The following is a 27,399-nucleotide window of genomic DNA, read 5'->3' as shown; positions in this document are numbered from 1 at the left end:
AACATTTGGTGCCTAAAATGAGTACCTCTTTTGTAACAAATATGCAATAGTTTATACTATTTTACTGAAATATCAAATTGACTACATCTCCAATTTTGAGTATGTGAATGTTGGTTTTCTTTTAGTGAAACATGATTCAAAATTAATCATTTCACACTTTGCTCAACTTCTGTTTGATCTCAAGCTGTGTATTAGCAGGGCAATGTTAGTTTAAAGCTAGGACTGATGTGCAGGTCTGAAAGGAAATATGATGAATAACATGTTGCTACTTCTGTAACATGCCACCTAATGACACAGCAGGGAAATAACTTTCCTAGGGAACCTAGGTTGCTGGTTTGAATCCCCGGTGGTGTGTTTCCCAGAATATGGGAAACTCCTATATCGGGCAGCAGCGATATAGGAAGATGCTGAAAGGCATCATCTCAGACTGTGCAGGAGATGGCAATGGTAAACTCCTCCTGTATTCTACCAAAGACAACCACAGAGTTCTGTGGTCACCAGGAGTCGACACCGCCTCGATAGCATGACTTTTACTTTACTTCTGTAACTGTCCTTAAGAATTCAGGATGTGGTCAGTGGAGTGGTCAGTGAGGTTCTGATCTGGATGATAAGGACCCAAAAGTGTACTTTCTCTCTGGACAACAGATCTCATGAAAGGCCTTCAACTTCTATCATCAAATAGAAAGGTGTTCCTTAACTCTATTCTAGGGAGGGAAAGAAAGAAATAACCTTGGGTGAGGGCATCTTTTGGGGTCTCATAGGGAACCCCACTACTTTTGCTAAGAAAGCTGTAATAGTTCATCAGCTGTTTGTTCTGCTCAAGCTATCTATGCTGTAGAAGCAATTGTTATTCATCCTAGGAGCATCTTGCAGTACAAGGCAGTGTCAGAGGCTGGTATCCTTGGGCATCTGCTGAGGGCCCAGGGCCTTTGAAAGGGCCCACTGCTGATCTCTGAAACCACTTCTGTTCCCATAGCCTTTGAGTTGTGGTGGCAAAACAAGTCACTTGGGGCCTGCTAAGGCTAGAGGGCAGTTTGTTGACAGCCCACTGAAAACTCAAGCTGGCCCTGTTGCTAAAACTGTTCTGCTGAACTTTTGTTTTGTTTGCTTGAAACTTTTGTGTAAAAATCATGTTGCTGATAAAAACACTACTTTTTTGTCTGTAACACTTGGCTAGCATACATTCCATCTTTTTATTTTTTGGTGTGTGTGTGTGTTTTTTTAATGTTAATGTGAGTAGCAGATTACAGTAAGTAACTGATGATAGCTTCAGGGTCAACAAACCGGCAGGGGAAACATTCAGAGTGAATATTTATCTGTCTTGAAGAGGCATGGGATAGTCAGGGGAGAGGATAGCTATGTACATAATAGGTAGCTGTCTTCTAGGGTTGGATCCGGAGAACTGCAAGCATGTTCTTCTCACAGAATAGGGCTTTCCTACCCCTCCACTGTGATGCAGCCCCCATTGTCTTCTGAAAAGCCAAAATAATGTGAGCTGTGGCACAAGGGACTGCTGATGGAGAGGGAGGTGGTGGAAATTTACCCCTTCTTTGTGCAAGCTGAAGTGGTGTTCTGCTCACTGCATCCAACTCATTGCTGCAGCAACATCTATACAAATTGTACATTTATAAAGCGTTTGACTGCACTTTATGGTACAGGGAAAATGTAGTATTAAACACATCAGATTCTAATCAGATATAGTCAAAACTACCTTGACATATTTTATTATAGATTTATATTCTACATTTAGGTGTATTTATTTTGACCCAATTAAAAGTATAGGACAACATTCAGATTTGGGTTTGTAGTTACTAGAGTACTGGTGTCAGTCCATCTTGGCTGATGGAATATAGGTCAGTGGCTCGCATATTCCACGGCATAATGTGAATGGTGCCAGTCCACTCACACTGCTGTGGGCTCATAGGGATGCACCAACCGTGTTGCACTCTTGAGCAAGAGCACAGAAATTTGGATTAGCATGCCCACTGTCTGGAACTACAAGTTAGATTGAATCATGTTGTTTGACTGTCAGTGATGCGTTTCCAATCTAACTAACTAGAGTGCACGCATGCTTATTTGCTCTCTTGCACAATAGCATAACCCCATCAGCATGTCACTGAGTCCATGGGTAGATCGGCATTGTCTGCATTAAGCTGCACAACATGCGGGCCACTGTGCTGTAGCTCAACATTGTTGTGCTTTAGTAGAACTGACTACGCATAATCTGTGGCAGTGTATCACTTAATTCTACACATATGTAATTATTAAAGTAATCTCATTTCCTAGTAATTATATCTTGTCACTTGGATTGGGTAAAGAGATACTGATCTTGCATTTAGGTTCACTTTTAAACTTGGTTAACTAACCTTAAACAATAAATGAACTTCCCACCAGATATATTCTTACAGGTGGTCTGTGTCTGTTAACCCTTTGGAGGGCATTAAGTGAAAACCTGTTGGTAATTCATTTCCATTATTGTCATTTTGCAAAGTTTTAGTCTTTCAGGCATTAAATGCAATAGGTTTTTGTAGCAAAGGTCATTATGCTGATTCCCATATTGCTCACTTGCTCTTTAATAATAGCTTTATTATTAAAACTCTCTTCTAATAAAGGCAGCGTATATAATTGTGCACACATGCTGAACAAATTAATGTGAACTTTTTATGGTTCTTGTGCTTACCTTAAGCTGTAGCCAAGTCACTCCTTATTTGTGGGATGTTAAGGTGATTTATCCACTAAACAATTAACACCACTTCCTAGTTTTGTATTTATCAGTAATTAGAATAAATATAGGTGAGATCTCAATGAAGGTTTTCAAAGTTGTCATAATTGGTTTCAAATTGTAGGTTCAATATTTGGGGTGTATCAAAAAAATACAGATTCTCTGTGTTGGTGACAAACTGCACCAGATTGCTTTCAGAACATCCTGGATATATACATTGAAGCTTATGCTACAAAGAACTTGTGCCTTTGAATGAGTTGTTAGTGAAATTGGTGCTTACTTAAATTCAGGAAAGAACGACATCTCTGGGAGCTGGAATTTCTTAATACATCTTTTTGATCATAATTTTTAATACAGCAAATGTTTGAAATCAGTTTTTATATTGTTGAAATTATTGCTGATATCTACAAGTTTGTATTAATAGTTTTGAAATTGTTTATACAATAAAATGAGGAAGAATTTGATATGAAAGATGTGCTCCCAGCTCTTATTTTTCTTGTGTACAGTTTTGTTCCAAAAGGCCTCCTATGTTCTTCTAGTCTGCCTTCCCTGATTAGCTGTGTAATGCTCAGAAGAATAGCCATTTTTTATTTGAACAAATTGTCATGAAGTATAACTGAGCACTTTTCTTGAGCCAGTTTTCTCTGTGATCACTCTCTAGAACAAGCTAGCTATGACCATAAGCATCCTAATTTGGTGTTCCAATAAAACACATGCATGAACACAGTTGCATGTGAGAATGACTCATGCTGAGCCTGTAGATAATAAGATTTCTCAGTCTGTGTAACTAAGTGCACCAGTAAAGGTTTCTGGATATCCATTTGTTGTGTTCTCTTAGTTTTGAAGTTGCTCCTTTGTTCTCCATACTTGACCAGATTTTATTTTACTTTATTTTTGTTTTTAATATAATGATTTAATTTGTACAATACACTGTATATTTCTTGTAAGACCAATTATCTTGCTTAAAGTAAACTAAATGAAATCTAACCTCAAAAGTTGGAAAAGCTAGTCTTTTGATATTTGCTATGAGAAAAATATTTCAGTGTTTAAACTTCAGGTATCTTGACCAGTGATGTCTCTAATAGGGATTCCCAGATGTTGTTCACTATAACTTCCAGCATCCCCAGCTGCAATGGTCTTTGTCTGGGGATTATGGGAGTTGTAGTCAACATCTGGGAATCCTTGTTAGAGGGAACACTTATCTTGACTGTTCTCATACCTGTGTCTTTGGCTTCACTATTCAGACCATAATATTGTACAGTGTTGTAGAGGGAAGGTGCCCCTAATGCCACATTCAGGCCTTGTGCATCCAACCCACCCCCATACTTGGTATTCAAGTGGTGGCACCACTCTATTGTGAGCCTTGATTGTAAAACCTCTGATGAAAAAGAACTGTCTGGAGATATGACTCACAGGGTTAATGCTGACTTCACTTGCCACAGCTACATTCAGTGACAAACCATATTATCAAGATCCTCTTATCTTTGAGGGGAGCTTTTATATAACATTGCAGATAGGTTACTGATTGGTTGAGAACTGAAAGATTCTTGGTGTGTTCTCTTTTTGTATTATTCAGTCCCCTTTAAAAATATTTCAGTCTTAATATCCTCCCCTTTTGAGAGCCTATATATGTGCTCTTGCTATCATGCAGCAGAACCAAACTAAAAAGCTCTGTTCTGTGACTCTGAATGCACAGAACCAGTCTTGAGGAGCCTACCATTATAGGTAAGTAAATATGCCCCTTAGCATGTTTTGTTTTGTTCACATTTATATACTGTCAAAATGCAAATCTCTAGGTAATTTACTCAATTAAAAACAGCATAAAATTAAAACAATTTAAACATTTAAGAACAATGCAAATCTCTAGGTAATTTACTCAATTAAAAACAGCATAAAATTAAAACAATTTAAACATTTAAGAACAATTTAAAATCAAAATAAGAATTAACTAAAAGTTTGATTTAAAAGTTGTTTGTTAAATTACTCTTTTAAAGGTTGTCAGAGGTGGTGAGGCTCTTATTCCAACAGGAAGTGCATTCAATAGCCACAGGGCAGCCATAGAGAAGACCCGCCCCAAGTAATAGAAGAACCACCTCAGACAAATCTCAACAGGCAGAGAGATTTGTGATGGAGGCATTATCTTAAATACTCTAGGCCAAAGCCTATTACACCACATGCTTTATTTATTTTCTAGGATGCATTTAACATATACCACTTGGGTTAAAGAACCAGAAGATTGCAAGGTTACAATTTCTCTTCTTGGTAGGGATGGCAAAAGGAGGAGAGGAGCTTTTCCCAAAGTTTTTGTAATGTCAGTGTGGTAGTTCAAGGTATGCTGTTCACTTTTGTCTCACCTGTGTCCCATTGTCACTTGAGGCCAGTGGGGAGGATCCAAACTTAGTCATGACTATGTACCACTAAAATAAATGAGACAAGTTAAGTATAACTAAGTAGAGTCCTTTCCACGGACTCTATGTTTATGTACCTCTCCTTGTTGCCTGCAGCAATCATTGAGAGAGGATACAAGGCAAACATGAATTGTCTTTTGTGCTAAAGACTATGTGCTCTATAGGAAGAGGTTATGGCATCAACAGGAACTGAATGTACTGCTAGAAGTAGCAAGTTCTGGATCAGTTCTTTTCAAGGAAGTTATGGGCACAACTGAGAATAATGTCAACAATGTTTTCCAGGCCACGCAGGGGTAGAGTAATATGTGTGCCCTCTTAGGGGCTAGGTTTTACCACTGAAACTTTAGTTGTATAAAGGTTAGAGCTGTGTGAGAGAGAATTTAATAGGTGTTTTTAAACTATTAAATCATTAGATGCCTGTGTTTAGTCAAGTGAATAAACTAAAAGTTGTAGGAATAATAATTAGTATTTACATAGCTCTCTTCTAAGTGGTTTCAAAGTGCGTACCATTGTGAGTAATTCTTAAAATATACTGTAAGTAAAGTTAAAGTGTGCCAAGTAGGTCAGTATTATTCTTATCTTACAGATAGGGGCTTCCACTTTGAGCAAGTGCCTTGTAAAAAGCCACGTAGTAAAGTTCATCACTGAACTGAGCTTGGACCTGAGACTTATTGGCTCCATGGTTCACACTGTTCACACATGGTTCATCACCACTGATGTTCATCAGTGAACATCACTGTTCACACATGGTTCATCACCACACTACACCAGCATTTGATTTAGTTCTGTACTGAAGAGTTGGACAAAACGTTTGGAACTCAAAAGATGCCCAAAATAGCAGATTCATTAATTCATACTTCTGTCTGTCTGTCTGTCTGTCTGTCTACTTGATTTCTATACTGCCTTTCCAAAAATGGCTCAGGGCCAGTACTGTTATGTATTCTTCTACAAAAAGCTCTCCTCTAATAAAGAACTGGAGTTCAGAGTGCCTGTGTCATTAAGGGCAGGATGATTGGCCATTTCACTCAAGTTTGGAGACGTGAGGCAGCATCCAAACAAACACTATGTGAGCTTAAACTCGTTCCATGAGCAGGAGGACATTGCTCTTGTGCAAGGATCCATTCTGCTCTCTCAAGGACCCCTTGTATGAGTGCAACACTCTGTTCATCGAAAGAGTTTACACTGGTCTGAAAGCTGCCTGTGGACTGGTTTTGATCAGTTTATTTGATTGTACATTTATAACACAGAAGTTAAAGGAATTTGAATGACAAATGTGCACTAAGCATCTTCCTAAGAGATTACAGTTTTGCATTGGAAGGATTACAAAGGCAGTGCTAAAGTGGTGAAACAGATGTTGATCATGGTAAATAAGCTTGAAAGGAAACTTAAACAATCTTGGGATAACCACACTTCTACCTTGTTACTTGGGTAAAATCCTACTATCCCTTTTTAAAATTACTCATGGCAAAACAAGGGGGCGGGGGGGAAACAACTCTTATAAAATGGATTCCTACTCAAAACTGTGCAAAAATGCTTCATATAAAGCAGCTATTCTAGAGAGCATTCATATCTGCAAGTTTGGATTTGGTTTTAATTATTTGGTATTGGGCCATGTGTGGGTCTGGAATGCTAGCTCTCTGGGTTTTTTTTTTGAGAAGCTATCACATTTTTGAAAGAGGAGATTGTGTATATATACAATAAACAGCTGCACAGCTCTCAATTTTCAGAGGCAACTGATGGTGGGTTTCATCATTTCATGGAACTGTAGTGGAGACATGTTAGAAGTTCCTTTTTAATATAGTATCTAACATTGTCTTCATTCTAGAGAGAGATTTTCACAAATGCACTGCTCCTGCTAAAATCTGCATCCTCTATCTCTGGCTACCATTCATTTATATCACTGGAATCAGAATTGGAGCAATGATGAAATCTCACCCAGGCAGTCTAGCTGCATATACACTTCTGCTTCTAGAGCATAGTATTCATTTTGGAAATAAAACCTGTTTTACTGCAGTTTTCAAAACGTTTATACACTTTGTTGTGCATTAGTTCATCCTGTGTCTAGTGGGAAAGCAAATGGCTGTAAGCCTTCTGAAGGATTATGCTTTTACATACATGCATCAGAGTTTGACAGCATCTGCTTATTGTGGTTTCAAAAATTAGATCAGTACAATGTGGATTTTTCTACACATGCTTGTGATCTGAATTAATGCAGATGAGATTCTGACAGTCTATGGTACTGGCAAAACTCGCTGCTTTAAAGAAAAGCAGTTCACTTAGCAGTAGTTTTACTCCTCCAAGTATTTTAATGGGGAAATGCTTATTGGAGTAAAGATCTTGTCAGGAGACAACCAAGACAAGGTTTAATTTTTTTTTAAAACCATGGACAGGTGTATATTAAATAGGTGTTGGGTTTTTATAGCTGTGTTCCCACTTCTCTGATACATAATTTATTGTTTTTTTTAAAATGTCCTGGCTGAAAAGCTACATGAAATTCCTGCTTCAAAGTGTGTCATCTCTGGAAGCACAGAAGTTGGTGCCAAAGGAAGTGCAATTTTTATCTGCTCAGAAGATCTTCAGTCTGCAGACAGCAAAAACAAAAAACAAAAACCAGTCAAATTGTGGGTTGGGAGAATTTTTAAGACAAGCCACTGGCTTTGAAAGCTTATGCAAAGTTTTTGCAAAGCTCCCACATCAGTGACTGTTATTCATAATCTACACACACACTTTCTCTTTTCTACTGTCTGAAAAGGGATTTGTGAGCCATATCAAAACTGTATAGGAGGTATCCCTTTTAAATTCACTCATGTCATTTGTTTCTCCCAAGATGAAGTGCAAAAAGGCTTGTGTCATTAGCTCTACTATAGCAAGGGACATTTCCCAGCAGCAAATCTATTGTGAGAAGAAGCCATTTAATGTAGATAAGGCATTAAACTTTCATGCCGATTTGTATCACGTTTCACAACAATCCCATATTTACTTTTTTAAAATTTGCAAACTTAATCTGCTTTCTACAAAAGATGAGAGTTGGATCAAAAGCAATTCATGTTTTGTTTTGCTTTTATCTGAAGCTGTATCCTGATGTAGTACATCTCTTAAAACCTCAGTGCTAATGGGCAATGTGTGCTGCAGTTTCCAGTGGCAGAACTTTTTTAACTTAATGCACATGCAGGAGGGAGAGACTTTTCCACCACAGTTCTTCCCACAATGATAACAGAGATTATGGTTTCCGGTCTCCATGCCGCCAATATACACACAAAGAAGCAAGTTTTCCCTTTCAAAAAAGGTAAATATGATATTAAATAAGAACTTTCCCTACCTGAAAAAGGAAAAAGTGCAGAAGACTTTGGCCAGTTGCAAACAGCCTGGCGCCTATTTGTTCCCTATGTATTTATTTAGGGAATATCTATGCTGCCCTTCAGAACTCTCCCAGGGGTGTGTGCAATGATAAAGATACAAAATTAAAATATTCAATGCAACAAAATACAAAAATTTAAATTTAAATCCTGTTAAAATCAAAGCAGCTAAATAAACTGTTTTTCCTGCTAGGAACACATGCCAACAAATTACTGCATCGTGGGGCTTAGATTCTAGAAAGCCGGAACAGGAAAACTGCCTGTGCTGAATTAATACGTAGTGCTTTGGCCAAAGAATGTTAATAGTTAACTTTATCCCTCACATTCTGAATCTCTTCCAGGTGACTTAAGTGTAACATTGTTTAGCTTCCCGAGTTAGTCAGTGTGAACACATGCACTTAAAACTTCCTCCCCCTTTCACGCTGCATTCATGAATTTTAAAAGGCTTTGCTTCCCGAGTCAAAAGATCAGCAGTTAGTTTCCTTCTATAGTGCAACATATATTGCCACTGGCTCTTCTCCAGCTTCCTAATCTCTTTTAAAATAGGTGTTGGAAAGTTTCATGTGCCTATCTATTATTATGCCATAAGATCACTTCGGGTGGATGTTTTGGAGCAGTTGGGTGTATCTTTTTAAAACGGTCGCTCACAAGGGTAAATGTTGGCCAGAACACAAAGGTTCATGCTGTTTTGCAGACACTGCACAGAATGGAATTTGGAGTGGGAGTGGCAACATATCTGTGGGAGCATTTACTGATGTCAGTGTAGGAACTATCTGTGGTGTTGCCATCTGCAAACAGCTTCACCGTGGGAATGAATGATAGTCGGCTTTATTATAACATGAAGAATGCCAGCCTAATTGTAAATTCAAGGAAGCTTCAAAATTCATCTGTAGTGAACCTATCTTGTTGAAAGTTAAAGAATGTCTATATAAGCTTTGGACAATATACTCTGAAAAGCGAACGGGACTGCTATAACTATTGCAATAATTTTGATCCCATTTCCTGTCTGTGGAAAACATTTTATAGCCACGGTTTGGAGAGTATGGGAACTGAACACAGTATTTGATTGCAATACAGGGCTCCAGAAGTGTCTAATTGCTTGATGGATTAAAACTGGGGGGGGGGGGTTGTGTGTAGAGAATAGCACTTCCAGACAAAATGCTAAGGTTTAATAGATTGTTCCAGAAGAAAGGTAAACTAACTGGAACATGTTTCTTAGCTTGGAAACTGTAATCATTCTAAAATACTGTCTGGATGATTTCCCCACCTCTCCCTGAGAGAGGCTTTCTACATGACAATTATTTGGCTTCCATAGCTGCCCAGACACACCCTGAGCACTGCTTGACAGATGAAAAGACAGCTCCACCCAGATAATGAAGCAATGTGGTTTGAAGCCAGTGGAGAAAATGGCATATAGTGTGGGTTCAGCTCAAAACTCTTAAAAATTTACAAAGTCAGGAAGAGAATGCAGTCTGGTCACTGTATTTCTTGAAGCATTTCCTGTCCACGCAAGCACTTTGAAAATCAGCTGTTCTCTGAACTTGGGGAAAGCTGAGAGACTTTCCAGTTAAAATCTTGCCACTTTCTATTTGTTGTTCATGGATAGTCATTCTCATTCTCTCTAACACTCTCCCCAAACCTTTTGCAGAAAATAAAATTGTAACATAATGTGTTTATAAAGGTTTATAAAGTGGTTTAAAAACAGGAGGAAATCAGGAAAAACAATTGTTATTCCTACACATTTGTTTAAATGTCTGAATTATGACTGTGGGGAGACATGATAGAGGTCTATAAAATCATGCATGGAGTGGAGAAAGTGGATAGAGAGAAATTCTTCTCCTTTAAATATAACACTAGAACCAGGGGTCATCCCATGAAATTGATTGCCGGGAAATCTAGGACCAGCAAACGGAAGTATTTTTTCACACAATGCAGAATCAGCTTCTGGAATTCTCTGCCACAAGATGTGGTGACAGCCAACAACCTGGATGGCTTTAAGAGGGGTTTGGATAACTTCATGGAGGAGAAGTCTATCAACGGCTGCTAGTTGGAGGGCTATAGGCCACCTCCAACCTCCAAGGCAGGATGCTTCTGAGTACCAGTTGCAGGGGAGCAACAGCAGGAGAGAGGGCATGCCCTCAACTCCTGCCTGTAGGCTTCCAGTGGCATCTGGTGGGCCACTGTGTGAAACAGGATGCTGGACTAGATGGCCCTTGGGCCTGATCCAGCAGGGCTGTACTTATGTTCTTATTGGCTAGTTCTGGTAGGACTCCAGTAAATCATAGCTATTTTGAAGGCTGCTTGAGAATATTTGAGGCGTAGGGACACAGTGGGGAAGTAATTTTGCCTAGGGAGCAAGAGGTTGCCAGTTTGAATCCCTGCTGGTATGTTTCCAAGATTATGGGAAATGCCCATATCGGGCATCAGTAATATAGGAAGGTGCTGAAAGGCATCATCTCATATTGCACAGGAGATATAAATGGTAAACCCTTCCTGTATTCTACCAAAGAAAACCACATGGATCTGTGGTTGCCAGGAGTTGACACAGACTTGATGGCACAATTTTTCTTTAGGGACTTTTGGGGTGAACTTTAAAGATAGAAGAGATGGAAGCAAAGGCTCTTACTTGCAAGTGTACATGTAGATTTGGATATATGACTGGCTTATTTAAAAACAAATTTAACTTCTCTCTCCCCACTGCCCCCTGTGATATATAGGTGCTCAGCTGCCTTCCTTCACAACAAAAAGTCCGATGACCTTGAACCCTCCATTTCATGCGACTATGAACCCAGCTGGCCAGGGCTCATCTCCTCTTTTGAGTCCTGTCCTCAGTGACGTTGGTGGTGCGAGGGTAGAAGAGGAGGATGAAACAAGGCGTAAGGTAGAGAGAAGAGGGGTATTACTGTAATGTGACTTCTATTCCTGCTGACCTCTCAGTTCTCTGCTTCTGTTTCTGTACTGGGTGCGTACAATCAGACTGCAATAAGACAAAGGCCAGGTTGCACAGTGTCGGGCACAGTGGTTGGCATTGCTACTAATACAGCATGCACTTAAGGAGGGACTGTGAGCATACATTGGGGGCTCTTGCACAATTCCCTCAGTGTGCCCACTGTTGCACAGCAGCCCTTAGAGTCAGGCGCATTCCCCATGCTCCACAAGGGCTCTGCAACATGCATGTCGCTGAGGATCAGTGATGGGTTTCTGATCTTACGGAGCCCTTCTGGAGCACTCCGGACTCTAAGGGCTCTGTGTGCATGCTGGGGGAGTGGCGCAAAGGCTCCTGGCATATCCCCGCAGCCCCTCCTTACACACATGCTTCATTAGTCGGGATGCAAGCCACTGACTTAGGATCACATGTAATGTGATTTCCCAGCCTGTGTATTTGTGGCACAGTAAAAAGATCAATTTGCTAGTGCCTTGAACTGCTAATAGGAATCGATCTTTCCTGTTTGGTGACCAGATGTCTTTTTGGGGAAGAGGTGTAACAACCGATTACAATGATTAGCAACACATTTAATTAAAATATGTTAAATCCAACTCTGTCTTCACCCTGGGTACTATGCACATAGGGAAGCTGCCTTATATGAATCAGACTATAGGTCCATCTAGCTCAGTATTGTCTACACTGACTGGGGATGGGATGTGGTGGTTTCTTAATCTAGCAAGCTCAGCTCAGCCCTTGGGCAATTTACCTTAATTAGCGGAGGTATTGATTAGATGACTGTGGAGCTGTCCAGAACAAAATACAGAGTCCTGAAATTGCTTATTTGAGGAGGGAAATCAGGCTTACAATTAAGAGTCTCCTCTCCCCACTGCAAAACTAAGAAATGTCTGCACTTTTGTATCTTACAACTAATGGGAGACGGGAAAGGTTTCTAGTTGTCTTTTATTTTGTTAGTACATATTCCATGGGTTTAAAATTAGTTTGATTCCTGTATAAGGGATCTATTCCCACCCAGCATTAAAACTGTTGCCAAGAGAATTTTGCCATTCTTTCATGGGCTAAGTGAGGGGAAGACACTTCTGACCTCACTCCTCCACCTCACATGGACATAGCAGTGAGCAGCATTATTTCTGAGGCTCCCCACTCTTTTCCCTACCTGTATGGAACAGAGGGAAAGGGGGAGGCTGTGTCCTGCCTGCTTCCCTAACTGGTCCTGGAACTCTGCATGCCGTACTCAGAAAGGGCTTGGATGCACACTCAGATGCAATCCAGCCAGCAAGACACCGCCTTAAAATGACAATACACACAGTTATCCCCAGAGTATATGGTGAGATGACTTACTTTGGCTGGAATATCTAGAGATACAAGTCATTATGGAAAAGAATGATCTATTTTGTTTGCAAGGCACTAGAAATTTGACACCACTTGAAAAGTTAATTCAAGAAGTGAATTCAGTAAACAAAGGCCTGGCCTCTCAGATTTAGCAAAGGCTACTTACAGACAACCAGGTTAATAAAGCACTTTATGCGAAGAAATGGGAGAAACTGATGGAACTTGAAGTCACAGACTTCAATATGGTTAGGAACCCCAACTAAGTTACTCTGTGTAAATACAAAGGATTTTTAAAAAGATAATCCCTACCATGATCCAGTATATATACGACTCTGGAGATAGACTCCATTGGAAAGCATGCTTAGAGCGGGGTTCCTCTCTGTTTACAGCTCTGGTGGATTTGTGTCAATGCAACAATTTTGCTGAAAGATCAGAGCTAACATTAAACAAATTACAAAACGTGAGTTGCATCTTAATCCATTAACAATGCTACTGGGCTATATTAATAAGGACTCAAGCTGTTTTCATAAGAAATTAATTCATAATTGAAGCGTATAATAATAATAATAATAATAATAATAATAATAATTATTATTATTATTATTATTAGGCACTACCTTGGCGTGGTTGTGGGGCTTGTGTGCTCTGATGAAGGTGAGAGCTATGCCAGAGGTCCAACCATACTGGACAGGTCTCACCAGAGGAGCCAGACAAAGAGTGCCTCTCCCATCAACAATATGGTGAGACGTAACTTTAATAAATCTATACCGGATCGGTCATCACCCGGGTCAACAAGGACCGTGCCAGATGCTATAGTCCCTGGACATCTGGTGGCAAGTGGGCAACAGGACTCCGGATCTTCAGTTGAGCAACCAGCGCTGGAGACAGCAAAGTTACTGGAAGAAACGTCGCTTAACTGAAAAAAATATACGAAAAATGCCAACAAGGAAATAATGATCTTCTATTACAAGTCTAGTCCAACTAGAAGAGGTTATTTAAAAAGAATGTACCAAATTTGGAAAGAGAAGCATCCAGACACAGAAATAACAGAACAAAGGCTAGCAGACCAGAGAAGATTCATAATAAGAAATAAAGTATTCACAGGAGTTGAGCTGGGAGAACTGCAAGAGCAACACAGGCTCAAGATATGGAAGAAGAATTATCACCAATTGAAGAAGTTGCTCAGGCGCAGGTGGAGGAGGTGTTGGAAATCAAGGATGCCACTGTTGCTGAACTGTTTCAAAATCAAAACCAGGCAACTTCCCCTTTCCCTTCACCTCAAAAACCCGAATGCCATTTAACAGAAAAGCAACAAGAACTAAAGCAAGAAATAACTGAGCACATGAACCAAACAACCACCAGGGTTCGACTTCCAGCTCTAAAAACAGTTGCCAAAAAACAACTTGCTCAGGCATTAAAAGATGTCAATGCTGCACTTGCAGAAATAACAACCAATAATTTGCAAGAAACAAACCAACTAATGTACAGTGCAGCAACAATAACAACACAAGATCTTGGATATAAGATCAGTGGACCTGTCAAAAAAGAAAGTAGTACATCACCTAAATGGAAGATTAGATTAGAAAATAAAATCTCCAGGCTTAGATCAGATGCTAGTAAATTGAAAGATATGAAAGACAAGAAGCTGAAGAATGAAAACACCAAACAGTATCTGATCCAAAAATACCACCTAGATTCAAGGAAAATTAGAGAAGTCCTGGAAATAATAAAGCAGCAAATAACAACAGTGTCAAAGAAGATTAGGAGATATGAAGCCAGAATTACACAACACAGGCAGAATCTCCAATTCCAGAGACATTTCTACCAAAGCATAGAAGGAGAAACTGCAAGAAACCTAGAAACACCAAATAAAGAAGAAACAGTGCAATTCTGGCGGAAATTATGGGACAATCCAATCCTCTCTAATAAAATGCTTGGTGTCCATCCGTGGACGGACACCAAGCATGTGTCCGTGCCTCCCTCGGACGTTCTGTGCATGCGCGGAGCGCATGCGCAGAACGGCAGAGTCAGAAACGGACAAAGGGAACAGCCGGGGATTAACCAGTGGGAGCGGGGGTGGTGGTGACGGGTGGCGGTGCTCGGCCCAGCTCAGCTGAGAGGTGGCTGCAGCACCCTGGGGGTTGTGCGGGTCGTGGGAGCCCGCTGCGGAGATGGCCAACATCACGGTGCAGAGGATCAAGCGAGAGTTCAAGGCCATGTTTGTGACTCTGCCCGGCGAGCTTCCCTTCCGTTCCCCAGAGAGGTCGCTGCTTTCCGGCCTGGCGGAACAAGGAAGCGGAGGGAACAAGGAAGCGGAGGACCGGGCAAGCTCCGCATGTCACAACATGCATGCTCGGCGGAGGCGCCGATTAGGAAGGGCCGGGGATTAACCAGTGGGAGCGGGGGTGGTGGTGACGGGTGGCGGTGCTCGGCCCAGCTCAGCTGAGAGGTGGCTGCAGCACCCTGGGGGTTGTGCGGGTCGTGGGAGCCCGCTGCGGAGATGGCCAACATCACGGTGCAGAGGATCAAGCGAGAGTTCAAGGAGCTGCTGAAGAATACCTTGCCGTTGCCCCTTCCTCCCCGTCAGAAAGAGAGAGGAAAAGATGGAGAGAAAGTTCCTTCTCTCCTCGAAAACTGGCTCAAGGAAGGGAGAGAGCGCGGGTGGAAGTGGGGGCTTGGGTTGCAGAATGAGAAGGTGCGCCAGCCCGAGGAGGAGGAAGAGCAAGAGCAGACACAGAGAACGAAAAGGTCGGCAACCGTCTCTCCTCTCTGGAGAGCGGGCGACGCGAGGGAGCAAGCAAGCGGCTATGAGAGCCACTGGAAGTCAGAGGCGGCGCCGGCTCCAGGACCACCGCGAAGACTGTAGAGGCAGCACTTCAAAACGGCATTTTACACAACGTTGAATGGAGCTGCAAAGCGGCTGCGAAAGCCGCTGGGAGTCAGAGGCGGCGAAGAGTGTAGAGGCAGCACTTCAAAAAAGGAACAAGGGAGAGGGAAGAGGGGAAAAAATGGTGCAGGAAAACAAAAACAAACAGAAAAAGAGGAAGAGACAGAGAGAGAAAGAAGCAGACAGACAGGTTAAAAAAAAGTAAAAGAGATGAAAAAGACTTAAAGCAGGGGGAAAGGCTAGCGCCCGTTATTATAATGGGCTTAAACATACTAGTAGATTATAATAAACAAGCAGGCTGGATGAAAGAGGTCAAAAAATGTAACCAACAAATGCAAGATCTAATAACACCAGAATTAATAAGTGAAAGAGCAAAGAAAATTAAAAATTGGACTGCGCCAGGTGACGATGAACTACATGGCTTTTGGCTTAAACACCTAACAAGCCTTCATAAACAACTATCAAAACAGTTCAATCACATTATGAAAGGCAGTAATATTGAACAATGGCTAACAACTGGGAAAACTCATCTCATCATGAAAGACCCAGCAAAAGGTGCAGTTCCAAGTAATTATAGACCGATAACCTGCCTGCCAACCATGTTCAAATTATTAACTGGAATAATAGCAGATGAAGTGATGCAACACTTATTAACTAACAAACAGCTTCCAGTTGAACAGAAAGGAAATTGCCCAAACACCAGAGGCACAAAAGACCAGCTGCTGATTGACAAAATGATTTTAGAAAACTGCAAGAGAAGAAAAACAAATCTAAGTGTTGCATGGATTTGACTATAGGAAAGCCTTCGATTCATTGCCTCACACATGGATACTAAAATGTTTAGAAACAACTGGTGTCAGCCAAAACATTCAGATATTTATTTAAAAAGCAGTGAGCATGTGGAGTACACAGTTAACAATCAATGGCGAGGCACTTGGACAGGTTAGCATTAGAAGAGGCATTTTCCAAGGGGACTCACTATCCCCTCTATTGTTTGTAATCGCCATGACCCCACTTTCACAAATACTAAACAAAACAGGCCTCGGATACCAAACATCTAAAACATCAAGTCAAATCAACCATCTGCTGTACATGGACGATCTGAAGTTGTATGGAAAGTCCCAGTCAGAAATTGAATCACTGCTAAACACTGCCCGTATATTCAGTAGCGATATAGCAATGGAGTTTGGACTAGGCAAGTGTGCTGCATTAATAATGAAGAGAGGAAAAATAACAAAAACAGAAGGAATAGAATGACCCAATGGAAGCAAGATCAAGAACCTGGAAGAGAAAGAACATTACAAATACTTGGGCATTCTCCAGGCTGATAACATCGCACACACTGAAGTTAAAAGAAAAATTGGAAGTGAATACATCAGGAGAGTTAGAAAAATCCTCAAGTCCAAACTCAATGGCGGGAACACCATACAAGCCATAAACACCTGGGCTATACCTGTTATCAGATACACTGCAGGAATAATAGACTGGACCCAGGCAGAGCTAGAGACGCTAGATCGTAAGACCAGGAAAATCATGACCATCAATCATGCTCTGCACCCCCGCAGTGATGTAGATAGGCTCTACCTCCCTGGCAGCTCAGGTGGAAGAGGAATGCTGCAAGTCCATCAAACAGTAGAGGAGGAGAAAAGAGGCCTTGAAGAATATATCAAGGACAGTGAAGAAGATGCACTTAAAATGGTCAATAACGAGAAACTATTCAACACCAATGAAAGAAAGCAGGCCTACAAGAAAGAACAAGTCAAGAACCGAGCAGAAAAATGGAGAATTAAGCCCCTGCATGGTCAATATTTGCACAATATAAGTGGAAAATCAGACATCACCAAGACCTGGCAATGGCTTAAGAATGGCAACTTGAAGAAAGAATCAGAGGGTTTAATACTGGCTGCACAAGAACAGGCACTAAGAACAAATGCAATAAGAGCAAAAGTCGAAAAATCCACAACAAACAGCAAGTCCCGCCTTTGTAAAGAAGCAGATGAAACAGTGGACCACCTGATCAGCTGTTGAAAAAAGATCGCACAGACTGACTACAAACAAAGGCATGACAAGGTAGCAGGGATGATACACTGGAACATCTGGAAAAAATACAAGCTACCTGTAGCCAAGAATTGGTGGGACCATAAAATTGAAAAAGTTGAAGAAAATGAAGATGTAAAAATATTATGGGACTTCCGACTACAAACAGACAAACATCTGCCACACAATACACCAGATATAACTGTAGTCGAGAAGAAAGAAAAACAAGTCAAAATAATCGACATAGCAATACCAGGGGATAGCAGAATAGAAGAAAAAGAAATAGAAAAAATCACCAAATACAAAGATCTACAAATTGAAATTGAAAGGCTGTGGCAGAAAAAGACCAAAATAATCCCAGTGGCGCCCTGGGTGCAGTCCCAAAAGACCTTGAAGAGCACCTCAACACCATAGGGGCCACAGAAATCACCATCAGCCAGTTACAAAAAGCAGCTTTACTGGGAACAGCCTATATTCTGCGACGATATCTATAATAACCAACAGTATTGATGATAAAATTCTGGCATCCCAGGTCCTTGGGAAGGACTCGATGTCTGGATAAAACAAACCAGTCAATAACACCTGTCTGACTGTGTAAACAAGAAATAAATAATAATAATAAGCCAGATCATCTGCATATAGCCCTGGGCACATGGTGAGGTGACTGCTTCCAGTGCTTACCTCTGCGCAGAGCAGTCCTGGGCAGTATTAAGGGGATTTGAAGCTGCAGTCACGTCATATAAGGTGCATAGCAAGCACCAGGAAATGGAATTCTTGCCATCCCATAGAGCTCTATGGGGGAGGCCCTTCCTGGTGCTTTGTAAAGGACTGCTCTGCAAGGAGGTAGGCACTGGGAGCATCTGCCTCCCTGCAGAGCCAAGGGCAATGTGCAGATGATTCAGTTTCAAAGGTGTGTCTTTGCACAGGCCTACTAGCCATAGTACACAAATGGAAATGTGCAGAAGCACCAACAGAATCGGACTGTATTCAAAAAATCTACTTGTCTGCTAATAATGGACAAGCAACACAGCAAATCCTAACTCAACAAGGAGGGCAGCATATAGACCACTGCATGAGACTAGTGGCCAGTGATTGCTTCACTGGAACTTAAAGCTGTGAACTGAGATATGCAAAAATAAAAGGTTTATATTGTCTAAAATGAACTGTTATGGGTATTACTAACCTGGATATTTCAACCTTTGAGCAGCAAGAGTGAGAGGGTGGGAAGGAGAGGGTTTTTTGTTTTGTTTTTTTGAAACTTATAGTTTGTGTGTGTGTTTAAGATGCATATTCCCCATCAGTCTTGGGATATGGGAGGGAGCGCACCTTCCCATCTCCCAGTTAGGACCACTAATGGCAGCTATTACTTTGTATCTTGGTCCCAGATAACACCATGTTACAAGCCGCTAGCTCTGAATCAGGGCCACATTATGGCTTATTGAAATTCATGTTCACAGCTGAGGTTCAGGATTTAATTTCTCAGAGAATACGCATTGCTGCATCTGGACATTTAAAACAGCTTTATTATAGCTTAAGCAAGTTAATGTTAATGAGAAATCTTTTCTGTTACATTTATTTGGTATTTGCTTGTTTCTTTCAGAGATATCCAGCAGACAAAGCGTATTTCATTGCAAAAGAAATTCTTACTACTGAACGAACGTATTTAAAGGACCTAGAAGTCCTAACTGTCGTAAGTCATTGAAACATATTATGATCCCTTCTCTTTCCCAAGGGAGGCGTTTTAATTATTGTATGAGGAAGGCTGTGTCAGAATCAACTTATCTTATATTTTCTGGTGCTAATACTCGTGCAAGGGGTGGGACTGTGTAGATTCAGTTGGCATAGCATCCAATGTTCTATTACCATTTGTGTTCTACTTTATGGTGTTCTCCCTCTAAATTGTGTTAACTCAAAAAAGATTAATCAGTATTTATTTTGATCAAAGATCAGATAGAATCATGAAAGAAGCAGGTTTTGTTGCTGTTAGTATGAATGAAGGTTTCATGTCCCTTTCTGACCATTGCTCTGTTCCTCTACAGTTCAAGGAAAAAAATTTGTGAACTCCCTAGGGTGGTCTGTATATTAGCACAATTCTTATTCAAAACATGATTAGATCCTAAGTTAAATCCTGATAAGAGAGAAAGGCAACACCGTTGAATAAGTAACTTGGGCAAAAAGGATATATTTTGAATATTCACCTAACAGAAAGATTCAACAACATACATCTTTGTGTGAGAAAGTATGTGAACGCTTTACTCAGTAACTGGTGGCACTTCCTTGAGCAGCAATAACTGCAACTAGATGGTGATTTTTAGATTGTGAGCCCTTTGGGAACAGTGATCCATCTTATTTATTATTTCTGTGTGTAAACCGCCCTGAGCCATTTTTGGAAGGGCAGTATAGAAATCAAATGAATGAATGAACTAACTGTTTCCCGCCACTAGTGATCAGCCTCTCATGTAGGCTTGGAGGAATCTTGGTCCATTCATCCATGCAAAACTGTTTCAGCTCTGTGATATTTGAGGACTTCCTTGCATGAACATACAACATTTCCATAGGGTTTAGGTTGGGACTTCGATTTGGCCACTCCAAAACATGAAATCTCTTCTTCTTCAGCCATTTTGTGGTAGACTTACTTGAATGTTTGGGGTTGTTGTCTTGCTGCATGACTGACTTATGGCTCAGCTTCAGCTCTCAGACAGACAGCCTGACATTGTCCTCTAGAACAGGGATTCTCAGTGTTGGGTCCCCAGATGTTATTGGACTTCAGCTCCCATAATCCCCAGCCAAAGGCCACTGGGCCTGGGGATTATGGGAGTTGAAGTCCAATAACATCTGGAGACCCAATGTTGAGAATCCCTGCTCTAGAATGTTCTGATATGCAGCTGAATTAGTGGTTCCATTAATGATGGCAAGCCATAGAGGTCCCGATGCAGCAAAGCAGCCCCCAACGATGATGCCTCCATCACCATGCTTGACAGTCAGGATGAGGTTCTTACTTTGGACGGCAGTGTTTCGTTTGTACCAAACCAAACGTTTGTGATTATGTCCAAAAAGTTCAATTTTTAATTCATTATTCCAGAAGCTTTGTGGGTCAGCTAGATGCCCCTTGGCGAGCCTGAGCCATGCAGCACTGTTATTTTTAGAAGCAGTGGTTTCTTCCTAGCTATCCTCCCATGGACACCATTCACATTCTGTTTTTTCCTGATGGTTGACCCATGAGCACTCACATCAGCTCCAGTGAGAGAGGCCTGCGGATCTTTAGATGTTAGTCTGGGGTTCTTGGTGACTTCGTGGATGATTTTCTGGATTGCTCTTGGGTGATCTTGGCAGGATGACTGCTCCTGGGTAGAGTCACTGTACTCTTCAACTTCTTCTATTTGTAGACTATCTGTCTGTTCTGCAGAGAATGGATGGAGCTGCAAATGCTTAGAAATGGCCTTGTAACCTTTTCAGACAGATGAGCATCAACCACTCTTTTTTCAGAGGTGCTCTTGAATTTATTTTTATTGCAGCATGATGAGTTCCCGCTGACTCTCATGGTGCAGACCTAACCCCGGCATCTTATATATAAATCAGTATACCCAAACTCAGTTATGCAGCTTTCCTCTGCAGCTCTGCTGGGTGGTTTACTTGTTAACCTATTAGTTAGGCACCTGATTGTGATTAGCCCATTAATGGTGGTAAGGACACTATGGGTTCACTTACTATCTCACACGAATCCTGAATTAGTCTCATTGTTCCAAGTTTGTACATTATTGTGTCACAAGAACCGCAGCGGCATTTAATTCATGCCCTTTTATTGCATTAGGAAAGACTGGTTTAAATTATGCTAGGGTATCATGGGTGAGATCTTCCAGCATGATTCTCATTATTAAAACATAAGCACAGCCCTGCTGGATCAGGCCCAAGGCCTATCTAGTCCAGCATTGTGTTTCACACAGTGGCCCACCAGATGCCTCTGAGAAGCCCACAGGCAAGAGATTAGGGCATGCCCTCTCTCTTGCTGTTGCTCCCCTGCAGATTTGGAGGCTGGAGGTGGCCTATAACCACCAGACTTTATTTATTTATTTATTTATTTATTTATTTATTTATTTAGCGCATTTTTAATACCGCCCCAACCCAAGGTCTCAGGGCAGTTCACAACAAACAAAAACAAAACATTAAAATCAATTAAATACTAAAAACAGTTTAAAACAAATAAATAAACAATACAAAATTTAAAAAGTTACAAAGTTAAAAAGCTAAAAGGCCTTGGTAAAAAGACGAGTCTTTAGACACTTTTTAAAAGCCACTAGAGATGGGGAGACTCTTATTCCCATGGGAAGTGCGTTCCAAAGTATCGGGGCGACAACAGAGAAGGCCCATCCCTGGTTGGCCACCAGATGACATGAAGGTAGCCACAGATGAGCCTCCCCTGATGAACGTAGTGGACGATGGGGATCATGCTGAAGAAGATGCTCTCTTAAGTACTGTGGGCCTAAGCTATAGGTTATAACCAGCACTTTGTATTTTGCCTGGAAACTTATTGGCAGCCAGTGCAACTCCTGTAATATAGGCGTAATATGGTCTCTTTGAGATGACCCGGAGACTAATCTGACTAGTAGCTATTGATAGACCTGTCTTCCATGAATTTCTCTAAGCCCCTTTTAAAGCCATCCAAGCTAGTGACCATCACCACATCCTGTGGCAGAAAGATTATGTGCTGAAAAAGTACATGTACTTCCTTTTCTTGGTTGTAAATATAACCAAAATATTGAACAATGATTCTTTGTTCAGCACTGGTGGTCACAAGAACTATCTCATGAGCCACCTTGCCTGCCCTTGATCCCGTGAGTAAACATTTCTGGAAATCCTAGTTGATCTGGTGATCATCCAAAATGTTGTCTATCCTTAAGGACCAAACTAGGCATGGTACAGGAGATCTGTGAATAGGAACATCTGCATCCCCCCGCTCTTGATTCAAAAGCAGCTGCAGGGAGGGGATTCACATTTGGGCGGTGGTGCTGGGAAGTGGACTTTTAACTAGTATCTTCCCCTGCAGGGCAAATGGGGGGGGGGGCGCGACTGAGAGTTTAAACTGGGAAGGGAGCATGGTGAGAAGGGTTAAATCCTTACCTCCCTAGTGCCACATTTCTGACCTGAATTGTAGGTCCCTCGTGGCTGCGTTTAATGTGTGTGTGTGTGTGTGTGTGTGTGTGTGTGTGTGTGTGTGTGTGTAACTCCTGTCCATGACCCTTCCATATAATGTCTGGCTTGGTCCTTTATTTCTCTCAGCAACACTTCCATAGTAAGAGAATGACCAAACGTTTGCCTCTGTTCCCTGTCACACATAAATGTTTTGTGGGGGGTCCACTACTCTGTAGCCAGCTTTGTCCACATGGTTGGGGAGATGTGGTTGGGGAATGGGTGACCAAGATGACCACAGCAACAGACAGGGCTAGTGCTGTGGGATGGGTCCAGAGAGGAGATGAGGAAGCAGGGTTGCTGGGGTCTTGGTGAGCAGTGGGGGCTCACACAAGAGGAGGAGCTTGTATGAGGTGGCGGCTTGCCCTCTTGCAAGGTCTGCGGTGATTGTCAGAACTTTTAAAAAGGAGGCTGATGAGGAGGAGGGCAGGAAAACTTGAGAATGGCCCTTACACTCTTGACATGAGCATTCAGCAGGGAGCCTTAGATAGATGGCTGAAAAAGATGGGGATTGAAGGTGGCTTAAAACTTCCCACTTCTGTTTGCCCCCAAACTGAGGCCATTTTAAAGAGTCCAAAGACCTACAATTGAGAGAACCCCTGAAACCCATATGTTTTGAGAGTTGGAGATTATGTGTTGCGTCCCCTTTGGTAAATGGCTATACATTTAGAATATCCTGGCTGGTGAATTTGCAGAAAGGTCACTGCATCTCTTTTAGAGAATATGCCTGGTGCCCAATGACTGACCTCATATTTTTGAAAGATCCTTGTAAGGTATTGCTAGATTCTTTTGACACTACTCACATTGTTGATGTTGAGAAAAGGAAACCAATGTCTTCTGTATTCTTCCTCTGTAGTGGTTCCGCAGTGCAGTTGTCAAGGAGAATGCCATGCCTGAAGGTCTCATGACCTTGCTCTTCTCTAACATAGACCCAATTTATGAGTTTCACAGAGGTTTCCTGAAAGAGCTTGAACAGCGGCTAGCACTCTGGTAAGCATTAAACAACACTGTGCAGGCAAATAGTTGATTCTGGGAATTCTTTGATACCGGATGAAACTAGTTTTTTAAAAAATATTGGACATATTTACTTATATTTATTTTTTATTTATTAACATATTTTTATACCGCCCAAAACTTATGTCTCTGGGTAGTTTATAACAAAATAAAACATTTGTTAAAACAAAAATGAAAAGTTTAAAACATTACAACACTTAAAAATTTTTTAAACAATATTTTAAAACCATTAAAACAATATTAATTAAAAGCCTGGGTGAACAGATGCGTCTTTAAAGACTTTTTAAAAGCTGTCAGAGATGGGGAGGCTCTTATTTCACTAGGGAGCGCATTCCAAAGCCTCGGCAGCAGCGGAGAAGGCCTGTCCCTGAGTGGCCATCAGACGAGCCGGTGGCAACTGCAGATGGACCTCTCCAGCGGATCTCAGTGGGTGGTGGGGTTCATGATGAAGAAGACGTTCTCTTAAATACTCAGGGCCTAAGCTGTTTAGGGCTTTATAGGTTATAACCAGAACCTTGTATTTTGCCCAGAAATGTATCGGCAGCCAGTGTAGCTCCTTCAATACAGGAGTTATATGGTCTCTCTGAGATGACCCAGAGACCAACCTGGCTGCCGCATTCTGGACCAACTGTAGTTTCCAGACTACATACAAGGGCAGCCCCACATAGAGCGCATTGCAGTAATTCAATCTGGAGGTTACCAGCAGCTGTACCACTGTTTTGAGGTTGTTCACCTCAAGAAATGGACGCAGCTGGCATATTGGCCGAAGCTGATAGAAGGCACTTCTGGCCACCGCCTCAACCTGGGAGACCAGGGAGAGGCTCAGATCCAGAAGCACTCATAGACTGTGTACCTGTTCCTTCCGGGGAAGTGTGACCCCATCCAGAACAGGCAGATCAAAATCGTATCTCGCGTTCCGACCCTGTATAATGAGTACCTCCGTCTTATCTGGATTCAGTCTCAGTTTGTTCTCCCTCATCCAGCCCATCACCAACTCCAGGCAGGCATTTAGGGAGGTTATGCCCTCTCCCGATGATGCTGATATGGAGAAATAGATTTGTGTGTCATCAGCATACTGATAGCACCCTACACCAAATCTCCTGATGATCTCTCTCAGCGGTTTCATGTAGATGTTAAACAACATTGGAGACAATATGGAGCCCTGAGGCATACCATACAAGAGTTCAGATTTTGAAGAAGGGACTCCAAGGGACGCCATCTGGAACCTGCCCGAGAGGTAGGAGCGGAACCACCGCAAAGCAGTGCCTCCCACCCCCAACATCCTCAGACATTCCAGAAGGATACTATGGTCGATAGTATCGAAAGCCGCCAAGAGGTCCAGAAGGACCAACAGAGTTACACTTCCTCTGTCCATTCCCAATTGGAGATCATCCATCATGCTGACCAAGGCAGTCTCTATCCCATAGCCAACCTGAAAGCCAGTTTGAAATGGGTCAAGATAATCAGTTTCCTCCAAGATTGTCTGGAGCTGGGAGGCCACCACCCTCTCAATTACCTTGCCCAGCCACGGAAGGTTGGAGACAGGCCTGTAGTTGTTCAAGTCTGAGGGATCCAAGTGGTCTAATAATTGTCTCCTTAAGACAAGGAGGCATCCTACGTTCCCTCAGAGACGCATTTATAATCTCTACCGGGCCTTCTACAACAACCCTCCTGCCAGATAATATAAGCCATGTCGGGCAAGGGTCAAGAGAACAGGTGGTAGGCCGCACCATTCCAATCAGCTTGTCCACATCCTCAGGAGTCACAAACTGGAACTGATCCAACCTAATCACAAAAGAGGAGTTGCTGGACACCTCCACATCAGACACTGAAGTAATTGTGAAAACAGAGTCTAAGTCGGCCCGAATACGAGAGATTTTTTCCACAAATAATTCATTAAACACATCACAGTGGGCAATCAATGGTTCCAGATTCTGATTCAAGTGAGAAGGGGCACATACCAGCCCACTCACAACCCTGAACAACTCCGCCGGACATGAACTTGTGGATGCAATACGGGGAGAAAAGAATCGCTTCTTTGCCACACATATTGCCTGAGCATAGGTCTTCAAATGAGCTCTATGTTGCAATCTGTCAGATTCAAGCTGAGTCTATTTCCACTTGCACTCCAGTCATCTACCTTGTTGCTTCAGCCCCTGTACTTCTTCCGTATACCAAGGGGCCAGAAGCAGGTCAGAGAGGATGCTTAGGAGCAATCATATCTACTGCCCCAGTGAGTTTGCTGTTCCAACTCTCCACCAGGGCATCAACAGGATCAGTGGCAGAGCCGACACTAAATCCCTCCAAGGCTTCTTGAAATCCTATTGGATCCAATAACTTTCTCGGGCGGACCATCCTAATAGGTCCCTCGCCCCTGCGAAGGTGAGGAGTGATTGTGAGTCCAACCTTAACCAGATTGGTGGTCTGTCTATGACAATGGGGAAGTCACAGGCTTCCCCACCCACGGAACACCACCCTGATCAGAGTGAAAGACCAAATCGAGCGTGTGACCAGCAATGTGTGTCGGCCCCGAGGCCACTTGGGATAGGCCCATAGTCATCATGGCCACTATGAACTTCTGAGCCGCCCCGGACAAATTGGTCCCAAAGTGAACATTGAAGTCCCCCAACACCACAAGCCTGGGGGACTCGAACACCAAGTCTGAGATCAAGTCAGTCAGCTTAGTTAGGGACTCTGTTAAGTAGTGGGACGATTGGTACACCAACAGAAGTCCCAGTCTATCCCTGGTCCCCAGACTTAAGTACACACATCCAATATGGTACGACACTCTAACAGGGATCTTGGTAAGGGAAAGGTTATTCTTATAGACAACAGCTACTCCACCTCCCCACCCACGGTCCCTCACCCACTCCTCAACAGAGTAGCTTGGAGGAAGAAGCTGGAACCACACTGGGCCCCCAGCCAGTTCTCTGTATTACATACCAGGTCAGCACCTTCATCCAGAATCAAATCATGGATGGTTTCTGATTTATTCTGGACCAACCTGGCATTACAAAGGAGCAAGGTGAGGTTCCAAGGGTGGTCGGCACTGCTCCCCAAGGTCAAAGAGCTGGCAGGACAGCCAGAAGGGGAAACAGCTATTAGATTTCCAAGTCTCCTTCCCCTGTAACAGCCCACTGACCTGCCAATGTTACTTCTTCTGTTCCCCACCATCACCGGAATGGCCACTCCACAGTCAGTGGACACGCCCCCTGTCTCCCCATCTCCAGGTAAACCCAGACACATTCTAAGAGTATCTCACCCAGGACTAATTAAAACAGAAGCTCCACTATTAAATGCCCCCCCAACATACAAATACTTTGGCCAGGAGACCTGGCCCTCTCCGTCCCCCGAAGTAGCTCCCCCAAAGGGGCGACCTCCTTTGGTGGCAACCCCGCCGGTGGCGGACCCGCTGCCACTGGCAGAACCCTATATATTCCTGAGCAGGCAGCTCTAGGCAGATGGAATCCAGGAAACTGCCAAGTCACCCTCCTCCCCAGGCCCCAATCCTG

At 42.3% G+C, this 27,399-nt stretch overlaps 1 protein-coding gene across 7 annotated transcripts in view; it reads left to right on the top strand.

Moving 5' to 3' along the window:
• FARP2 (FERM, ARH/RhoGEF and pleckstrin domain protein 2) overlaps positions 1-27,399 on the top strand; it is a 138,496-nt gene that overhangs the window by 89,276 nt on the left and 21,821 nt on the right. For all 7 annotated transcript variants that reach the window (XM_053304708.1, XM_053304704.1, XM_053304706.1 and 4 more), the window contains 3 exons: positions 11,204-11,367; positions 19,287-19,376; positions 23,730-23,863. In XM_053304708.1, the coding sequence (XP_053160683.1) occupies positions 11,204-11,367; positions 19,287-19,376; positions 23,730-23,863 (388 nt within the window). The remainder of the gene's footprint in view (positions 1-11,203; positions 11,368-19,286; positions 19,377-23,729; positions 23,864-27,399) is intronic.

This window comes from Hemicordylus capensis, chromosome 3 (genome assembly GCF_027244095.1).
Source record: "Hemicordylus capensis ecotype Gifberg chromosome 3, rHemCap1.1.pri, whole genome shotgun sequence".
Lineage (NCBI taxonomy): Eukaryota > Metazoa > Chordata > Lepidosauria > Squamata > Cordylidae > Hemicordylus > Hemicordylus capensis.
Note: the sequence above shows the minus strand (reverse complement) of the source record. Positions and strands in the feature narration are given on the sequence as shown.